Source organism: Harpegnathos saltator, unplaced genomic scaffold (assembly GCF_003227715.2).
Source record: "Harpegnathos saltator strain DR-91 unplaced genomic scaffold, Hsal_v8.6 scaffold236, whole genome shotgun sequence".
NCBI classification, from domain to species: domain Eukaryota; kingdom Metazoa; phylum Arthropoda; class Insecta; order Hymenoptera; family Formicidae; genus Harpegnathos; species Harpegnathos saltator.
The window spans coordinates 404,671-425,690 of record NW_020230024.1 but is presented as its reverse complement, the minus strand read 5'-3'; the positions used below and the strand labels follow the sequence as shown (position 1 = coordinate 425,690).

Below are 21,020 nucleotides of genomic sequence, written 5' to 3'. Positions count from 1 at the left end.
TTATATTATAAAAAATGTCCCAAGTTTATCTTCAAATGCCATTGAAACTCAAATAATTAACATTATAAGATAAACAACATTAATGATAACATTATAAGATAAACTTAAAATTTGTATAATTAAAAGCTGCAAATTTAGTATAATAGTGCAATATTGTATCATATTATGCAATATTATATTATATTATATTATACTGTATTTCATATATATTCCATGCTATATTATAACATTATAACATTATACTTGCGTATATACTTGCAAAAAATACATTTAAAAGATAAAACATTTACTTTATCAATGTTTGTTTGTATTTTCCATTTATTTTATTTAAATTTTTAAAGCTTACAAAGTTTTTTTTTTTTAATTAACTCGTTCCTTCGATTTTTGCATTTTCGTAACGGAAAAGTATAATCCGCAAAAAGATAGCACAAACTCTCTCAGCGATAAGTTCGAAAAGTTATACATTTTGTAAATTTTGCTCATTTTCGTGTTTTCGTAACAGGAAAATGTAATCAGAATAAGAAAGTAACAAGAATTTTTGACGGCAGATTTGTAATGCACTATAATAAGATGTAATACAATAGAATATAATATACGTAATACAATGTGTATAGTGTGATATGATGTAATAAAATACGCACGATTCAATTGAATAAAATGTATATTATTCTTCGAAATAAATAAAATCATACCTACAATTATGTTTTTATTATTATCGGCCATTCAAAGCACAGTTGAGGCGGAATGTATAATTTCTATTTTATATTTTTCGCGCAACACCGGAATGATGGAAGGATTCGACAGAAAGAAAGCGTCGAGATAACGCGAAATCTAGTCGCGCGTCGACTGCATGGAAATGCGTCGCGTGCCGTTGCGACACGCGAACTGCAGCTGCATTCATATTCTAATGACGACATTGTACGCGAGGTCAGATGTTGGTAACCATACGCTATTGTGTTCGATCTTCGGCGTTGTTAGTCGCGCGTAACATTAGAAGCAAGGATCCGCCTACGATCAAACGTCTTTGGCGTGATCATTGAGGGAGTGAAAGAGTCTACTTTCGTCTACTGGACGACTAAACGAAGACGAGAGGAAAGACGAGAGAATACGACACTAGGGTAGTAATGTCTGCGCGCTGGAAGTAACGGTCATTTTTTACGAATGAGTCTATCGCACACATCCGTATATTCGACTTGAATTACTATTTACTATTATAGGGATGGGAAACGGTCTTACTTACCGATGAAATAATTGCGTTCTCCCTTCCATGTATTTACATTCAGAGTACAGAAAAATTCTTTCTCTTTCTCATATCAAGAGAAACTTGTTTAGTTTCGAAAGGAAGGAAGAAAGGAAGGAAGGAAGGAATATACGAAGCAAGAAAAGTCTTCGAAAACGAAGACTAAAGTTTAGATGGGAAAATCAAGAAGCAAAAGACGAGGACCTAATGGCTGGCCAGGAATGAACTTTGGGATTAGCACGAAATAACTGGAATTACGGGCAAGCTCCGCGAGCTTCGAGGGACCAATAAATCAAGCTTGGAAGCACGAAGCATCCGGTAACCGATGTCATTGTCTCGGCACACGCAACGATAGCCGCTCGTGTCGGTCTAATAATGCTCGTCCGACGACAGAACGATAGGACGGGATTGGGAGAGTACGATCGACGATTTGGGGATCTTAATAATAAGGGTTTTATTTGCAAATTGAATAACGTTGGAGAAATTAAATTATTCTTCATATATAGGAATCATATAGGAATAACATACATATATGCGAATAATTTTTACTGTAAATATAATTCAATCACTGCGTTCGAACGATACGATCCGTTGTGATTCGTAACTTTTTCATCGTAATAATATTATTATAATAATTACATATTATTATAATAATAAATTAATATAATAATATGCTAATTATTTCGATAAGATTTGTTAATAAAGAGTCAAGCAATGAATGAACCGAGCCTCATGACTTTTCCCTTTTCCTTCTTTTGAGGAACCTGATCGTGTGCGTCAAAGGTATACTTGAGCTGTCGTATCTACGTCGAATCTCCTGCAAGCGCAGACTTATCCGCGATGTTGCTGATTAGCGGTATTCGAAGGAACTCGCTGTTATTACAGAATCGTCTATTCCACGTCCGACCACCGTCAGTCCGCTACTATCTCTCGCATCTCGAAGGCAGCCGCGCGCAACCGGAAGTTAGCTTTCTAATAAACAATACGCACTAGCAACGACAAAGGAGAGCCATCGCGATAGCCACGGCGATGATCGCGAATTACGATCGTGATCTGGACCCAAACCGCTCCCGATGCGAACGGCTACTATCTGCGATCGCGCGAGGAAAGAAAGAAGAGAGAGAGAGAGAGAGAGATATATATATATATAGATGTGTGTGTGTGTGTGTGTAGTATAGAGGGACAGAGAGAAACGCCCAGCCGAGGGTAGATATGTATGTTCCGTTGCATCTGTCGTCACGCCCTTTTCTGCGTGCACACACGCGTGCGCCCGCGTGCGCTCCAAGTTACACGCCGGCCGATCGAATGGAGACGTATACCGCGGCAGCCGGAGTCGGGGGATGTTTTCCAGTTTGGCGAGGGGGGCCTCTAAATGTTTTATTACTTAATCATAACGCTCGGAGCCGGGCGAGTGTAGGAAGAGCGCAGCTCTTGCTCGTGGGATGCGGAGGGGCGTAGAAAATGAGCCAGGAGGGGGTGGGACACGCGGCGGAATCATTGTTCGCAGCCAATTATTCATACTTGGCAAGTAATATCCACGGTGAGATCATGAGCGCGTGTCGAAGTGACATTTGCATCGAAAAGTTATCGCTCGGAGAGCGAGGCAATCATGCATTCTTTCAAATTGTGTCTTTATTCGGTAATTTTCTGACATTATTTTCGATTTTCTTCCTTTCTCCTTTTTTTCCTTTAACGAATATGGTGCAAAATATCGTCCGGGATATCGTATGTGAAAAAGAAATGACCGTTCAATCGTCCAAAGACGATTGAAACGTACGCGACGCGACGTTTCGCGCTATTTCGCCTCTGAGGAATACCGATGATCGAATTAGCCTGATAAAGAAGGGTAGTTTGTGGCACAGACACGAAACACGCGACAAAGAGAGATCTGGACATTTCTTCTCTCGAAGGAGCGAGAGAAAGACAGACAAGTCGGAAAATAGACGAGAGGCTCGATGTGCATTGACGCGGGAACCGCCGTGACAAAAGGGCTGAGGCATCCCCGTTCATTGTCGCGGCCGTGCCGCGTGAAATTGTACGAGTGTGTGCGCGTGTGCAACGAACGTCGATGTGAGCGCGTGTAGGAAAGTACACTATATAACTACATTAGGGGTCGCAACCTTCCCTGCAGCACGCGCCAGCTGGCTCATTGTTAAATTACTGCACCGCCGATATCTGCTCGTCAATGGCGTCGGACTAACTGATCGCGAAAATATACCGAGGTCGGTCACACGTGTGGTCGGGCTTGGTTTGTAACCGTGCGATCGCGAATTTTGGCCCAGTGGGATAGAAAGTAGGAAGGAGTGTCATCGAAATGGTTATCTGAAATGGCAGACGATCATTTAAAGCGCATCATCTTGAGATCATTCAAGAGATATATACAAAACTGTATAAAGTATACGAATGTAAAGTCTTCGTATAACTTGTATCGTCAGATTGAAGCGGCAAAAGTCGCTGGATGTAGATGTTTAATTACACCGTTTTTGTCTCAATTTCGAGATCTAGCGACACTTGTCAAATTGACCAAATTATTATTTCTCTCTTTATCGTAACGACTCACGTCGAATCATTCGCGAGTCCTGATTATTAACTGCTTTTTAACTGCATGATACGAAATATAGAGATACAATCGATATGTATTCGGATCGATAGTCTTTGTCGCACGACGATGACTTGGCGACATAATGTCACCGTGTGTGTGAATAGCGAAGGTGAAAAATATCCTCGTGAAAATATCCACTACGCCATTGGGAGGATCATCCTCTAATGTATTTACACGGGGTGGAGACAACAGCAGCGGGGACAGGGGTGTCAACCGGGTGAGATTTGTCACCCTGTACACGGGACGATACGTGTTGTACACGGGCCGCGTTTGTATCACCATTGTCATCCAAGCTCGAAGATTAAGCTAATTTCACACATGTCCGCCCGCTCTACGCCCTATTCACGTACGCAGTTGACAGTGTCATGTGACATAATATGAAACTATGCTCGATGCTATGAAAGATTACTTCAGAGAGAATGACGTTAACATCGGGTAACGGTCATTATCATGCTCCTTACTCGTAAAACGACGCGGCGTCAGATTTTGTTCGACATATTGGCCCATGTTGTTGTCACAAGGATTATTCGATATTCGAATTTAACGATAATACAAATATTAAATTCTCATTTCTCGATAGTCTACCCGCATTCAGTTCTCGGTCTTAATTTCAATGAATGATAAATGAATCGTGTTAATTCGCGCGTATATACGACTAAAGATTCGTCGTCGTATTCTCCGAAAGCTTCCACCGATGCTCGAATAAAATCAGCGGAAAGAGCGACTAAATGTCTGTCATATCCAGAAGATGTTAACATCTGTTCGAATGTAGCGGTCGATTAGTCGCGGGACCCGACGAGGCGATTCTTCAAAACACGATCGTGCGGTCATGCAAGAACATCCCGCCCACATCCTCGGAGGTTTACGATTACGCAAGGTCCTGCATGTGTCCTGGGAGGATCACACATATGTCTTACTTTCTTTGGAGCTTTTTCGTACGCGGCGAGTTAGTTCAAACCGATCGGGGGGCTGACTGAAGACTAATATGATATAACGGAGAAGATACTGCTGAAATACACGCGCGGTGCGTGTGATTCGATGTCCAGATGTTTTGTAAATGCGACTTCGCAATGTCCCGTTCTCTCCCGTTATTGATCGATGCTTGAAGAAGTGGTACTCGGCAAGGAGACGGAATATTTCCCTAAATTTCGCCGGGATCTCGCTTAGTCACGTAAAATTTCATTAAAGTCCAACTTTCCTGCGCAGCGAGGTTCCCTTGTGAATTTTGTCACACTCCGGCGCGAGTACAGCCGAGCGGGAACAGGTTCCGAGGAATATTTCGTCGAAACAAGATTACGAGGTGCAAGACACACGCGCAGGCGTGTAATTCGGCGCTGGTCTCTCGGCTCACGGTGCTCTCTTCATCCCTGTGTGACCTATGACCTGAGTCTCCTCCGCAGTCCCATCGCGACGTCCCCGGACGAGACGTTAACGCAGGGAGAAAAGAGAGAATGTGTGTCGGTAATGGTAGAAGGGACCATCGCTGTGGCGGTCGCCAGTGTGTCATTTGACACAGTCCTAAACCCGATTCGCGCCGCCAGCCGATCATTGCTCCTCTTCGTCTTCTTCTTCTTCTTCTTCTTCTTCTTCTTCTTCTTCTTCTTCTACTTCTCCTCCTCCTCCTCCTCCTTCTCCTCCTCCTCCTCCCCCTCCTCCTCCTCCTCCTCCTCCTCCTCCTCCTCCTCCTCCTCCTCCTCCTCCCCCCTCCTTCCGTCGTCTTTTCCCTTTCTCTCTATTTCTGCGTCCCTCTTTCTCTCTTTCTCGCTTTTTCAAACCGCGAGAGTTTTTGTTTCGAGACCTTTCGTTCCCAAGCGGAGAACAAACGGCATGAAAGCAGCATGCACGCGCACAAGTACACGTCGCGGGCGCACACGTGCATGTACGCGCGTAGAGGAACGCATAAATATTCGGAGGCGTGCGTATAGGCGAGCGTACCGTACGCGTGCAAAAGTGCACAGCGCATACACACGTGTACCCTCCGTTACGGGAAGGCGGTGATAGCGAACTCTTCCCGCCCGTTTAACTTACAACTTGAAAATAACAAGAATCCCAATATTCCGACTTACTTAATTTCCCCAAACATCGAATCGACATTGCGAGCAAGACTTTGCAAGAATTGCGTCTTCTTTATTCACGAATTCACGTAGCACGCTAATCAAATAACCCAAGACGTATCTCTACCGGTTAGGTATGCCCTCGATACGCGAAAGCTATCGCGAGGGAGCGAGCGAGCGAGCGCGCTCGCGCGAGCATGCAACACCTACCTACGCGTGTTTCTCGTCCGTGAAACTGCGAGAGACCGGCGATCACGATTCCCAGAGCGGGATTCAATTCAGCGGAGTGGACCGCTCGCGAATCTCCGTGAAGATAAGGAGGCCGCTATTGAGCGGAGAATAGGACAGAGACGGAGAGAGAGAAGAGGAGCGCGCTTAGAAAGGACATCCGAGACCGCGTCCGGTGGAATCCGCTCGGCAGATAATGAACCCCTCGTTGTACAAGTTACCCGATAAGCGGTGGGATACTTTTTTTTTTCCGGATACGAACGACGGACGTTTCTTTCTCTTCGAGGATGCCCAGCTTTCGGGCGTGTGAACGAAATTACGGTAGGGTAGAACGAGCGGGCGTTGGAATTAGCGTTGGAGAAGAGTCTTCGATCAGACTCGCTGAGACGAATCTGTCATGAAAGGTTCTGCAATAGTTGCGGCTAATGCTCGTCGAAATGTATGAGCTCCGCGAATCGTGATCGTGAAAGGTTAATGTTCTCGTTTCAACTCGATCGTGATCGATCGAGCCTCGAAGATATGATCCGCGGGGGGATACGATCGGGAAGCAGCGATCGTATGGGGGGAGGAGGGGGGGGGGATCGATGAGGAGGCTGTACTTGTTTCATCGATCGAAACAATCGAACGGTGTTTATAGCGACCAACCGGACGATAAAGAAATATCCTTTTGCCGAAGCCGCCTTTTTCCGAGACTCGGAAGCGAGTCCGTTTATTCGCACTTGGATTCGCTCTCTCGCTTTTCATACGTATACAACAAGATTATTTCTGTTTTAATTTAATTTTGTAATAAAATCGCGAATGCATCTTGCAATTCGCGGTTTCGACGTACTCGACGGAGCAAATGTTTCAACGCCAGCTTCCTTGCTGACTCGACGATTCATTCCGCTTCGATTTGACACACCGTGTGTCAAACACGATCACGTCCACTGTGATCCACTTTGCCCGATAACGTGAAAAGAAATCTCGATCGTAAGATCGAGACGAGGAAGCACGAGGATAAGCTGAATAGAGAGAGAAAGACGCTCTCGTGTGTGCGAGAGACCGTGGGGGAGACGTCCGAACTTGTTGTTCCCGTTCGCTGCGCGTATTGATTTTCGTTCGGTTGTCACCTAAAAACATGACAGGTTGCAATAATAGTTGGGTGCGCGAACGTTTCATGGAAACAAGAGGCATCCAAAGTGACTGGCGCACCGTTGTAATATGCGCGAAAGGCGAAAGGGTAATTTCACACGTCTACTACGGACTGTCATCGGAGCGGGACACGACACGACCGGATCAGGCAGTTGCTCCGAGTGCTAAATCGACGCGGAGAGAGCTGGTTTGTGTAAAATATACAAGACAAAGATAAAAGGTAAAATTAATGCACAGATTTCTCTGAACGCGCGAAATTTATCCTCGCACGATCGACATTTTTGCAGGCGAGAGAGCACACGCGCGCGACTGCATCCGTCATCGTGTTGCAAATTACGCCGTTATTCGTTGCTTAATAACATAAGATAACCCTCCGAAATCGAGCAACAACGATAGAAGCTCGAAACCCCACGGTACTACTCTTCTCGCGTATCTCTCTCGTTTCTCTCGCCAGAGGAACGTTACCCTCGCTCGCGCGGAGCTCCGCAAGGATAAAATAGACGCAACAGTGGTGTACGTGCCTCGAAATGGCAACATATTTCTCGTGGCTACGTGTTTGTCCCTTTCTCTTTGTCACTCTAAACCGTTTTAAATATTACGCGGCGATGCGTAAAGTCCCGTACCATCGAGATATCGGAGACAAAATAGCCCCGAGCGACGTAAGGTTTTGGGTTCTTTGCTACTTTTAACGCGTGCGCTAATAACAACGCGCGCTTGAACAAATCTCTCGCACGTGTGACAAGGACAAGAATTTCATTCCACATCCGACAACCTGTTTCGTGATTACTCCAGGGGCCATTTTGTGCTAAATTTAGTTTTCAGAGTAATCATATTTGTGTGTAGTAAAACGATCTAACGCTAAAATGATACACGAATTAAGTGTCGGAAAGAGAACGCCCGTCATAGTATTGATTTATCGATTATTTAAAGGTAATTACTTTTCAACTATTATTAATTATAGACAGTAGGGGAAGAGGTCTTTGACCTTACGCAGGTTCTCAGCACCCATCTCTCTCTCTCTCTCTCTCTCAACTTCCGTGAGATCTTGGGAGCTAATGAAGTTAGTACTCGAGATAGCAGACAGGCGCGCCGAATTCAAGATCAAAAACGGGCTCTTAGAGGGCCCGTCGTAACCCTCGATAGGCTACTGAAGAACGTCACGATGGGAAAAACGTTCTCGAATGACGTGTCAACGGTGTTATGTTACGATTACATTCGCAATTATTGATGGAAATGAAAAGAAAATATCGTTACTTGCGTACATTCTTTTTAATCTTTAATCGCGAGATTAATCGAGCGCTTGTCGTGTCCCTATTTATGTCTCTAGGTCCGCGAAGGCGACACGTCTGACGTCACGACACCTAAACAACTATTACATATCGCTGCCGAACTGATCGTAAAATCGCGTCGCTACCGATAAATCATTCAGGCCTGTCTAAACACAATCTACGAGCTCGCGCCGGTGACTTCTCTCCTAACCGGAGCTCGAGTTTCAACTCGAGATCTCCCTCCCCTCCCATCTACCGCTGGGACAACAGCAACGCGAACATCATTTCAACTCAAAGGCTGCATTAACTCGGAACGGTCGCTGATAAAAGTGTATTATCAGTCGAAGAATTTAGTGTTTGCGGCTTGAAATGCGTCGAAATGCTCGATAACGACTATCTTCACATCCGAAGTATTTGTAAGTCGCTCATAATTCATTCTTTTACCTCAGGGTTAGAGATCTTTTTATTCCGTCATCGAGCATCGAGCAGTAGTATAGAAGTCTCGCGAACAAAAAGAGTTCAGCTGAACGGGAGAACGCTAATACACACGAGAAGCGGAATGCTTCTAAACGACCTCTGCCCCTTTCGCGAGCCCGATGCTCAAATCGCTCGGGCTGATCGTGTGACGTGATTTAGCGAAAGGGTATAAGAATCGCAGCTAAGAGAAAAGCCCGATAAGTTAGCTCCTTTCCAATGAGCGGCGTCGTGCGCACCGCTTCGCCGCGACTCCTCCCGGGGTGGGTAGCGCGTGAATCGCAGGTCTCGCACCATGCAATGCAGGTGCGATGTGAGGTGGTGCAACCGACAACGTGGCAGTGCGCTAATGCGATAGACGTGCTGGAAGAGGGTGAAGGAGGCTCGCGTTGTACGCGGGGGTGGGTTGCATGAGAAGCGCGCGCGAGAACTTTTCCTCCTTCTTCGACGTTGTCGCAACGTCGTCGACTAGAAGTGGCAGCGCAGGGTTGACGGGGAGAGAGAGAGAGAGAGAGAGAGAGAGAGAGAGAGAGAGAGAGAGAGAGGGAGAGAGAGAGAGGGAGAGAAGGAGCTCGCCAAAGGCGCGACGCGACGTGGCGCGGGACAGGACGGGTGAGTCTCGAGGCGACTGTGAAAGAGGGAGAGAGAAAAAAAGAAGAAAATCTGTAGAGCTAATTCGCGTGCGAGATAACACGCCGACCGAGTATGCTTGTGTGCGCTATCGTCGAAATGGTCTCCGTCGAGTCACGGAGGGAGTTGGTCAGGGCAGGGAAAGGCCACTGTCGACTTATGCCGGAGGGTGGTAAGATGATCTTATCGTGCGCTCTCTCTCTCTCTCTCTCTCTCTCTCCCCTCCCCCTTCTCCCCTCTCTTTCCTTTCCACCTTCTTCTATTAGTCCACCTTCGTTCCTTTCACCCCACGTCCCCGTCCTCCTCCTCCTCCTCCTCCTCCTCCTCCTCCTCCTCCTTCTCCTCCTCCTCTCTTTGCTCCTCTCGCCTTCTCTCCTTCTCACCTACGCGCGGTAACTACGCCCTCTCACCCCTGATGACAATATCGCGTGGCCACTGAGATAACCGTTCATGTCATTCCTACATCGACTACCTACTTCTCAGTCCGACCAGCACGGCCGCGTGAGCGAGCGAGTCCACCACGACAACGCGAGCACGCGGCGCCGTCCTCATAGGGACACTTTTATGTTGCACGAGAACCGTCGGCCGATTGTCATCGAGGGGAAATCTTACGCGCGTCTTGGTCGATCGATCGGTCGAGGCACGAAAACCACCGGCCGGTTATTAAATTATGCGACGCAAGCGCGAACCGGCCGATTACGCGCTCACATTCGCGCTCTCACGCTCTCGTGCTCGCGTCTCACCTATATATTTCCTCACTCGTTTATAATTGCGTAAGCATGATTCTGCTGAAAGTATTGCAGGAAAGTATACAGGAGAGCGGCGGGATCGGAACGCGTTGATTCGCGTTAGCGTGCGTCCACTGCATCTCGACGTCGAGATCAAGCGAGGATCCCCACAGGTTCCAGCGTTCATGCGTATTCATGCGTGCACTCGCGTGTGTCCGCGACTTTTCAATGAGTCGGATGAGAGACATCGCGGTTCGCAATCGCGATCCCGGAATTCTGGCCCAGTTCAGCGAGATCACGAACAACTGACCAGCCGCGCGCGCGCGCGCGCGCAGGCGATGGCGATGGCAACCCCGCGATGGTCGTATAAGCGGCCCGCTGGTCGTGGCGGAATGACGTCGCGGGAAATGAGACTCGTAAAGCAATGCCTGACACGCGAGCTACTCCAAAGGGTGCTCGAGAGTCCCTCCCTTCTCCAGCTTCGGAGACACTCGTGCGTTTACAGCGCTTTTTCTCCGTACGTTCGCCTTTCCACCACCCCGTTTCGCTAAATGCTTTTACCGTCTGACGTCGGACGTCAATTCGCGCCGACTCGTCAAAGGCGTGGAAATTTGTCGCGCGTCGACGGAATTTTTCAGTCCCGGTGGAAATGAGCGTGACTCTTTTTCGCGTTTCGCGTTTCGCGTCAAACGACTGACGGGGATAGCCCAGCTTCCAGCAGATGAGAGAGACACAGCCGTCGAGAAGAATTTACGTATAACCTGCCGTTCGAAAGTTCCGATAAACGGACGGAACAAAATTAGAAAAGAGAAAGACATTTTCGTCATACTCAATATCCGTAAGTTGGTCGAGACGAGACCAAGATGCCAGATATATCTTTCTCGGGTGCGAGAAAAAACGAGGACGAGGATCGTCTTTAACGATCGGCGGTTCATGCGTGGACACGCGTGGCTCATCCGCCACGGTTCTCTCTTCGGCTCTTTCTCCTTTCCGTTGTCCTCCGCCGAAGACTCGTTTCCTCGTCGCGGTTCCTCGCGGCGCGAGAAGCGCGTACCGGGAACCGGGCGAGATAAAGCGAGGACTCGGAGATTTAATAACCTCGTCCCGAGACAATAATGCGCGTTGCGAGACACGACACGACGCGTTATGTGCATCCATTACCGCGACGTGGCCAAAGCGAGCCATCGACGCAACCGATGCTAATTCCCCTGCCATTATCGACGCCTTTATCGTCGCGGGAGCTGGCGCAAGCCTCTGGCTCTTCTCTCTCGTTCCGCGAGCGGTGGATTCTTTACGAGTTACAAGGCTACAGCGTTCCATTAGTTCTCGTCGGTCTCTTTTGTGGAAAAAGTCTCGAAGCTGTTTCGTTTCTTCTCTCTTATCTTTCTCTTTCGCACTCTTCCCGGACTTCTCTCTCTCTCTCTCTCTCTCTCCCTCTCTCTCCCCCTCTCTCTCTCTCTCTCTCTCTGTCTCTCTCTCTCTCTCTCTCTCTCTCTCTGCCTTCTCTAGCAGGCTCAAATTCTTCTTTTGTTTTTTTTATTTTCTTTCGTTTTTTTTTTTTTCAAAACATTAACGTAGGATCTACATTCGACGTTTCCGTGGATAATTTTTCGTGTGTCGTGTAATTAAAACAGCTCTGCGCGAAAAAAGAAAAAAGGAAAAGCGAATCGCTCTTGACGATAGGGAGGGACGCCTGCATTACCGTACGAGCAATTTCAAGGCTCGATAGCGCGAAGTTCAGCCTGTGTCCAGGGGTTTCCACGTTCTCTCGAACAATCACATCTGCAGTAAAACGTGAGACGATTGCAATTGCCATTCGGCGGAATTCGCCGGGTGGGAGTCGCGATACGTTAGAATGTACAGCGCGCGGTTGTGTTTGTTAAACAATCGGCCGTTACGACGGCAAAGATCCCGACGCAGAAAAGGTAGAACGGATGTCTAATTAGATGATTAATTGTTTAATTGCAGAATTGCGGACAACAATGGCGCCTTATCGCGTCGTGCGTGCACCAAATGGCAACAGCCATTTGCGCTCGTTACGTTGTTTGGATTAATACCGTTTGTGGATATCGCGACTCCAATTATTATCGAGGCGAATGTGATCGCCTTTGCTGCGAGACTACATAGGTCCAAGTATTACACATTTGGCGAATAATCGCGTCAAAATATGAAATAATGTGTCATCGTAGTATGTTATATATTATGTTATATATCTACGTGTATGTAATAAAGATACGTAGATAAAATATTATTACACGATTATGCGCATATAGTTAAATATCGAAAATTATCATGAGGAGATTAAGAACGGACGCGACAAGCGTCCGTTCGCTTAAAACGGACATTTTAATGGAGAAATGAAAGGATTGACAAGTGATTTGGTTCCTAGTTCCAAAATCGTTACGTCTCTTCCTAAAATGCGAGATGGCTCGCTCACGTCTGTCGCTCACACACGTAAATCCGCGGCAGCCGCATCGGCAGGCTAGACATCGCGATCGCAGAACGACGTACCATTTTGAAAATACCACCGCGTCGCGCGGTCGATTATCGACGTCAGTGTTGAAAGCGTTTGGTACACTAGACGCGGAGATCCGGCCGCCTCGGTCCGCGCGTATTTGTTCGTCATGCCTGATTGGCCGCGTTTGTTTCCAACCGGACTCATTGCATTCCCTGCATCCGGAAACGGCAAACAAATGACAGACGGAGGGCAAAACGAACGTTAATTGGCGGCGGCAAACGGCGACGGGAGGAAAAGAAAACGCGCGAGAGAGAGAGAGAGAGAGAGAGAGAGAGAGAGAGAGAGAATACCTCGAGCTCGAAGCGGTCTGGAAAAGAAAACGATTTGGGGGAAAGCGCGAAAGAAGGAGGGAGGGGGTGATTGTACCTGACTTCCGTTATGTCGAATTTTGCGTAACCACGCTCGACTTTTTTTTTCAAGGAAGCGTCGGCGTCGCGTTAGCCCAACCTCACGGTTGGAATGTTCGAGCTCTTGAGTGTTCTAAAAATGACGTCACATTAAATTGGAGTTTGATATCTACGTGGATCTACGTGGACGAACCCTCGACAGAGATGGTTTACGCTCGGTTCGTTCTATTTCTGCAATCATTTAATCATTGATCCGAGATATCGGGATACCTGCGTGCGGGATGCAGCGACATTGGCGTGAAGGAAGGAAAATTTGAGGAAAAACAAAAATCGCATCTTATTCGGCTGTACGAGTCACGCGATTGGTCGTTCCTGCCAATAGTTCGTTTAAGCATTATTGACAGCGGGTCGCTGCGTCGTAAAACGTGATCACACACGTTACACCGAGCTGCCTGGCGTGCTTGTCATACACGACACAACGTGATTCGCGATAAAGTATTTAGCTGGCCGCGGCGTGCGTATGTACACGTATGCGCTTTTGCCAATTAAAAACCGCGCACCGAAACGGCGAGACGAAACGGGAGACAATCTGTGTGATCTGGCATGAATGATATATCGCGCCGTAATTCTTAGCCGCGCAGCATGGTGGCTCTCGGAGTATCTTTAGTGCCAAACTTGTGCACAATGATTACACCGTCGTCCCGAGTCGCAGGGGCAATGTTTCTATTCGTCGGACCCGTAACATTAATTGCCGTGAAAAGCGAGCGGGACAGGCGCTGCAAATTGCTATTTATTTAGAGAAATTAAATGTATAATAGATTGTAAGAAAATATTTTTCACAAATAATGAATGTATGTTCGAAGAAACTCGATAGCATCTAAAGTTCTGCTTTGTTAATTTCCCATGCGGATCCGTCTCTGGCGAACCGTCTCTCTCTCTCTCTCTCTCTCTCTCTCTCTCTCTCTCTCTCCAATCTGTTTCACTTTCCCACCTCTCCGCCGCGGTCGCTTCGTCTTCGATACGTTCGTCGCATACGTCGATATAATGCGCCGTAAAAGTCCGCTTGTAATAGAAAAAGAGAAGATATCGCACGCCTGTGACCAATTGATCGGCCGATCAATTGTTCCATCGCTCGTCGCCGCACTGCGAGCGCGCAAGAAACGACTTGAAGGCTCGCGAGGTAATTCGCTCGCGTGACCATCGCGTACGTTTCTACATGCAAAAACGCGAGTATGCGGTGGCAACAAATAGTTGAGATATTGTGTCACAATATCTCACTGCGGCTATTGCGGCTCCCGTTATGCGGAGGTCTCATATTCTTCTCACCGAGGGAAACTGTCGGCGCTTGGAAACGCCTGAACGACGCGACACGTCGTGTCAATTTCACAAACTGACAGAATTTCGCAGCACGCGCGCGCGCGCGAATTGACTGATATCGATTCGTAATTATCCGGAGAATCAATCGCATTGTTTGCAGCAAAATCCTCCCTCCCCGAAAGATTAATCGTCAACTAACCGGTGACGTTTGCTTGCGATCGGTCGGCATTCATTAGCGCGGCATCAATTAGATTCATTCTTCCTTATCGAATCGTATGCGCGATTAAGATAGAGAAGCGATATAAAATGGTCGCGGTGTCAACCGCACGTTTCACACGTTCTAAAAGCGATCGCGATATCGAATCGCGAAGACGCAGAAGACGTTCCTACGTAATTGAGCCCGGTTAGGGTAAGAGCAGCGAGGACAGTAAGAGGCAGCGACGAAAGAAGAGGAAGAGGAAGAGGAAGAGGAAGAGGAAGACGAAGAAGATGAAGAAGCAGAAGAAGAGGTGGGATCCGCGGTAGCGGGAGTCTCCCGCAGAACGAGAATGGACTGACCTACCTTAGGATCATCCGATCTATTCATACCTCTTATTCAGTCGTACTCTCTCAGGATGCGAGACAAAAGCGGCGATGAAACAGAACCCCCACCCTCTACTCCTCCCACATATTCCGCGCGTTGTGTTTCTTTGGCTTTGTCTCCTCTCGGATACGACTTCCGGTGCCGCGGCTAGATGCGACTCTCAATGGGATGATGAGTCTTTCAAAGCCGCGGTAGGTGGATTCCGCGATTATTCCTGCGCGCACGGTACGGATAGAGGGTCCTCTTCTTTCCGCTTCCTATCAGTTTCACGAGCTTCCCGTTTGTCTCGTCGGGGCACAATGGGAGGAGAGCAGACGCAGCAACGGATCTCGCGCGAGATTGCAAATCTTGATATCGAACACAACTCATATTCTTGACGTGCATATTTTTCCTGATATTCATATAAAGACTCTCCCGGCTTTCAATATCGCTGGAGATTGATCTAGAATCGATCAAAGACACGCGGGCTTTTATTTGCACGTCCCTCTTAAGAGAAGTCGTCTCTCTTTCTCCGCCTTTTCTCAAGTCTCGTCTCTTGCTTGCTGTGAGAGATCGCTCTTGACACAAGCGACCGAGGGTGAATACGCGCGCACGATCGAGCCATTGTTTCGGCGACTTGCGAGTCAAGCTTTAACGGATTTCAAATCTTACAGATTAAGAGATCCGTCGAGAGCACGTACTGTTAGTGATCAAATTGTCGAGCCGTCGAGGAAGGGAGTTTATTATAATCATGAACGCGCGCGCAACAGGGCAAATCACTCATCGCACGAAGCTAAGCTTAGCTAGACGATGACAAAGCACGATTTCACGGCATGAAATATTGCACAACAGCAATTAATTAGTCGGGAATTCGTAAAAATGCTTTTAGAGCTGTGTGTACGTGTGTGATCCGTTTTCTCTGTTTTCCTCTCTTCCTCTCTTTCTTTGCGACACGACTGAAAAATATAAAGCTACCTAGAGAGCAACGGAGAGAAAAATAATTACAAAAGAATTTAATTTTAATCATGTCGTATATTTCACATCTGCAAAAATTTGCAAATAATTTTATTTTGACTTTAATGTGAGCAAAAGAGTACCGCGTTTCCACTTTTCAACCTAGTCATTCTAATGGCGCCGGAGAGGGAAGCAAAGTTAATAATAAATTCCGCGCAGCAACACGCCGGAAAGGATAAATGAAAGTCAATGGTTCGCACTAGAGGCGGACACACTCAATGTTTCCACTGCTCTCGTCATACCGCCAATGTCCTCTCGTCCTCTCGTTGAGAGAGAACGAGAGAAGGGAAGGGGAAGAAAAGAAAGAGCACGTATCGATAGCCGGATCGATATATTGTTATATAGATTTATAACTATCCGTCGAAAATTCACCGTGTCGCCATTCATGATACAACGATAAATTAACGACGCAGCGATACGTTGCGCGGGCGAATCTTTTGTAGACCAAACGATGCTGCATTGTTAACCGACGCACAAAGGAAGATCGATTGGCGCTTTTGTCGGACGAGCGCACGCGTTGACCATCCAATATTTACCTTCTCCTGAAATTTCATTCTTTTTCCCTTGGAGAAAATGCAATTTTCTCAAGCAGATATAGCATTTTACGATGCGATTTTAACACCGGAGCTAAAATTCACGACGAGTATCGCGATAAACACCGGACGCGATCTTCAATCTGTTTCTTTGCGGTTTGCGGAAAAGGACAAGGTTTGATCGCGTCACCTGCGAAATGAAGAAATTTTTACGATTGGAATTCGCGCGAAAAGTGGGGAAGAACGGGAGAGAACGGGAGAGAACGGGAGAACGGCAACATTTGTGTCGACCAAGCACTGGGCGGGACTTTGGACTAGAGCTTGGCGGTGGAATGGCGAGAGGACGAGCAGGGTGACTAGACAAGACAGGAAAAGAAGGAATGATATCGACCTTGCTGCTGCTGCGCCAGCGCGAGAACCGCCTACTCTTCTTCCACATTGTCCTCGTCGCGTCACCACCCGCGACATCACGGACAATGACGCTTGTTCCGTTGTCGGCGATACCGTTATCGAAAATTTGCCAGCCAATCGGCTGGCCGCTAACTCACCGATTATTACACGAAGATAAGGCGATAGGCGCGCGCGCGACTACGAGCCATTGTCTCAACAAAATTTTATATTCACCCGCGGTAGTTTACGCGGAGAGTAGCGACGCCGGAGATGACGAATTACCGCGCAAAATATTACACAATATCTTGATCGGAGATACATCGATATCGATATTTCCAAACGAGCGTCGAACGATCCGTGCCAACTACAAACGCAGCTGCAAACGCAAATTGTGAGACTGCTAACTTTTCAGCTAGTTTCAACCGAAAAACTGATACGAGTGTAGTGTCAGTAGAATGTACGCGCAGCGGAAATTATTTCTCCAATGTCGACGGCTCTTCTCCTAAGTCTGAGCCAATTGTAAAATTGGTTAAATGCATAATCGAGAAAAGATATATACGTATTACCGATGCAATTATGACTCTGGCGTCTCTGGCAGCAGCGGTATAAGCAGCGATCGTGCAAAAGTTGTAACTAATGCACCAACGCTTTCAGCGGCGTTTTCACAATAGTGGAAAGGATAAGAGATAATTACCGTTGCCGACCATAAAAAATTAAACGCAATGTTCAGTGTACGGTGTTTGTGTCACGTGAGCGCTATGTCGAGAGCGAAGCCTGTCGAACGATCGCGGATAATATCACCGAGTCCCGACTTGGCTAAGACACAAGCTCGTTTCGCAGCGGACGAAATCTTGAAAATGAGTTTTATATAGTACTCATGTGCCGTAGTATGCTTTTATTGCCTCGTTAAATAAGTTCCGCGGAAAGACTCGTAATGTCTTCCGTTCTAGTATAGCAATTTCCAGGAGCTCTCGATGGAATCGAGTTTCATTTCTGATTCTCTTTATCGATCGCAAAGATTCGCGAGTGATGCCGTCTCGCGCGTGCTCGGCGAAAATTAATAAATAGTTAAATCGCACTTGTTATATCGCAACTGCTTTTGTTCCGTGTGCTTATGCGTGTTGCGTTAGATAACTTTACACGCGTTGCACGGAAGAAAGAATTAAATGTGAGGGAATTGTAAAGAACTTATTAAAAGTGCGAAATTAAAATTGTTTGAACGAATAAATAATTTTTTTAAGAAAAATGCCATAATCATTTTTTGCCCGTGCGTGACGAGGAAATGTGTCATACATTGTGCGTTCACGCGGTGCATAAAGTTTATGTGAAAAATTAAAAACCGCGACATATTTCTTGAAAGCGTTCTAAACGCTTTCATTCGTCGAGCAATTTAGATAGTAATTACAATTTCCGCGCGCGCGCACACTTCCCCTATCCGTATTTTCCGCGTATAGTTAAAATCACAAAGCCTTATAAATGGCGGTGAACACGTGTAGGTGAATCGTGTTCCAAGTGTATCGATAATTATTCAAGAGATGTGATGTCGCGAAATCTATGTTATTTTAATGTATCAATCTGTTTTTTCACACTTTCTCTCTCTCTCTCTCTCTCTCGTCCTCTTTCATTATATATCACATCATGTAATATAGATTCGTGTTTAATCCAGAGATTCCATCAGAGATTCGTGTTTAAAGGTAAAACGTTTTCCCGACACAATCTGCACATCTCTCGCGAAATCGGTTCTCTTCTCCGATACTTGTCACAGATATTAACGAGCCAAGATTCAATCGCTTACTCACCCTGTGCCAATCTTCTCGCCACCGGCTTGGATCTCATCGCTGCACGACGGGTGGCGAAGTCGAAAACAAAACACTAACTGTAAGAACGTCGTTGACGGTCTTCCGAGCCATGCGAGTTTATGCACCGAGTTTATTATCCTGTCGATCGGTTCACTGTCCACCCCTCCCACCCCCCACCTCCTTCCCGACCTGTCCTGTCAATCGGAGATATCGCGACGCGCGGATTCGCGCTACGGCAGTTTCCACTTCGATCGAGACCGGTCGCAGCGAAAGTGATCGCGGGTTAATCGCGACGGTCGGACACGTACCGGACACGCCACAGGACACGTAGCCGGCGTCGGGGAGGATAGACCGCGCCGCGAGCGACTTCCGGTACGGACCGCGACCGGTCGCGTTCTCCTCTCTTTTGTTTCCTCCGCTTATCTGACGGCGCGTTAAGAGAATAGAGAGAGAGAGAGAGAGAGAGAGAGAGAGAGACAGAGAGAGAGAGAGAGAGAGGGAGAGAAAGGGAGAGAGAAAGAGAGAGAGAGAGAGAGAGAGAGAGAGAGAAGCCGGTCGATCCGTCCGTCCGTCCGGCCGGGATTCTGACGCACGTCGGATCTGTCCTCCGACAGCGCGCGGAGGAGGCTTCTCCTGTCCTTCGCGTCTCCTCCTTCTCCACCACCTTGTCCTCCACCCTCGCGACCCTCTCTCCCTCTCTCCGCGTACCAGACTCTCCCCGCGAGTCCTTCTCCTCTCTCTCTCTCTCTCTCTCTCTCTCTCTCGCTCTCTCTCTCTCTCTCTCGCTCTCTCTCTCCCTCTCTCTCTCTCTCTCTCTCTCTCTCTCTCTTTCTCGCCACCCTCCGTCGTACCCCCGTTTTCCTCTCCTACGCCACCTCCGTCGTTACACCTCCTGCTCTTCCGCCCTCTTCTGCCTCCTCTTCATGTCGCTACCGGTACCACTACCACTGTCCGCGACACTACCACCGCCGCCGCGGCGGCGTCGACGGCGCCTCCTCCTCCACCTTCTCCTGGCCTTCCCCACCTGCAGAGTCGACCTGGTGGCTTCCCCACCACCTAGACGACCCGGCTTCGCTGTCCACCAATGATCAGCGGCTGTCTCTCCTCCGCGGTGTGCGAGCCATGCACACGGCAATTCTCGCGACCTCTCGCCTCTTCGCTCTCGAGCTTCTGTCCTACCTGCCCTTCTGTCGGCCGCTCTCGTGCAGCCTCGTCGTCGGAGACGAGGACGCCTGAGAGACCCAGGCCCGACTTCGAATCTCGTACTCGTCAATAACGAGAGACGTTATACCGCGCTTCTCGATCGATATTTCTTCGCGGATGCTTCAGCATCTGTACACACGCAGTTTCTCTCTCTCTCTCTCTCTCTCTCTCTCTCTCTCTCTCTCTCTCTCTCTCATTCATACCTTCGTCGCGCGATCATCGTCGCAATTTCCTCTCGTTGCAGATTTCTTAGGGCGGAACGTATCTGAAATCAATGTCGATATCGACGTGGCGTCTTACGTTATATCTACATATTCGGGCATTTGAATGCGCCAGCGAATTTCTCATCGATATGACTTCGATCTCACTCGATACTTTATGTGAGGAGAATGAAGAGCGACCTAGAGATCTCCTTCTTACTTTGACGATTTCGTCAGCGCGTCGAGAACTCGGCTGCATTTAGGCTCGATTAACTCGATTCCGTTAATTTTCAGACATCGCGCTTCACAGATGTGCAATCGATACGTCCACGATAGTCTATATTGTTTGAGATATCGTATATCGCTTTGACTTCTCGATGTCCGTGTAGCGTCGTATTTCGTTGCATCTCTTCTTACGTCTGCTCGAACGAGCGACAGCATCCGTTGAGAACAGGTGTTCGCTCCCGGTCTGTGCGCTCGCTCATTCGCTGACGATGCCGATTACCACCGATCCACGCCTTCGTGTTCAGCCGCTATCGCAGCCGATTGCTGACGTGTAGTCTGTACCGCTCTGATACGAGCTATTCACCACGTGCACAGATTGTAAACATTCTTGTTCGATGAATCTATCGCGCTGCTCGCGAATTTTCATATTTCGGGCTGCTACGCTCGACAAATTTCGACTGACGTCCTCGTGATAATAAGCTGCTCGCTCTCGTACATACGATATATAAATACTTATGATAGGATACAAATTATTTTTCTTTTTCTATTTAGAGAGA

At 47.5% G+C, this 21,020-nt stretch overlaps 1 protein-coding gene across 1 annotated transcript in view; it reads right to left on the bottom strand.

The window, feature by feature from the left end:
• Positions 1 to 19,297, bottom strand: part of LOC105181576 (PR domain zinc finger protein 16) — a 79,757-nt gene extending 60,460 nt beyond the window's left edge. The window contains exon 1 of the mRNA XM_025298726.1: positions 18,836 to 19,297. Coding sequence (XP_025154511.1) covers positions 18,836 to 18,872 — 37 coding nt within the window. The 5' untranslated portion in view covers positions 18,873 to 19,297. The remainder of the gene's footprint in view (positions 1 to 18,835) is intronic.
• Positions 19,298 to 21,020: the final 1,723 nt, after the last annotated feature.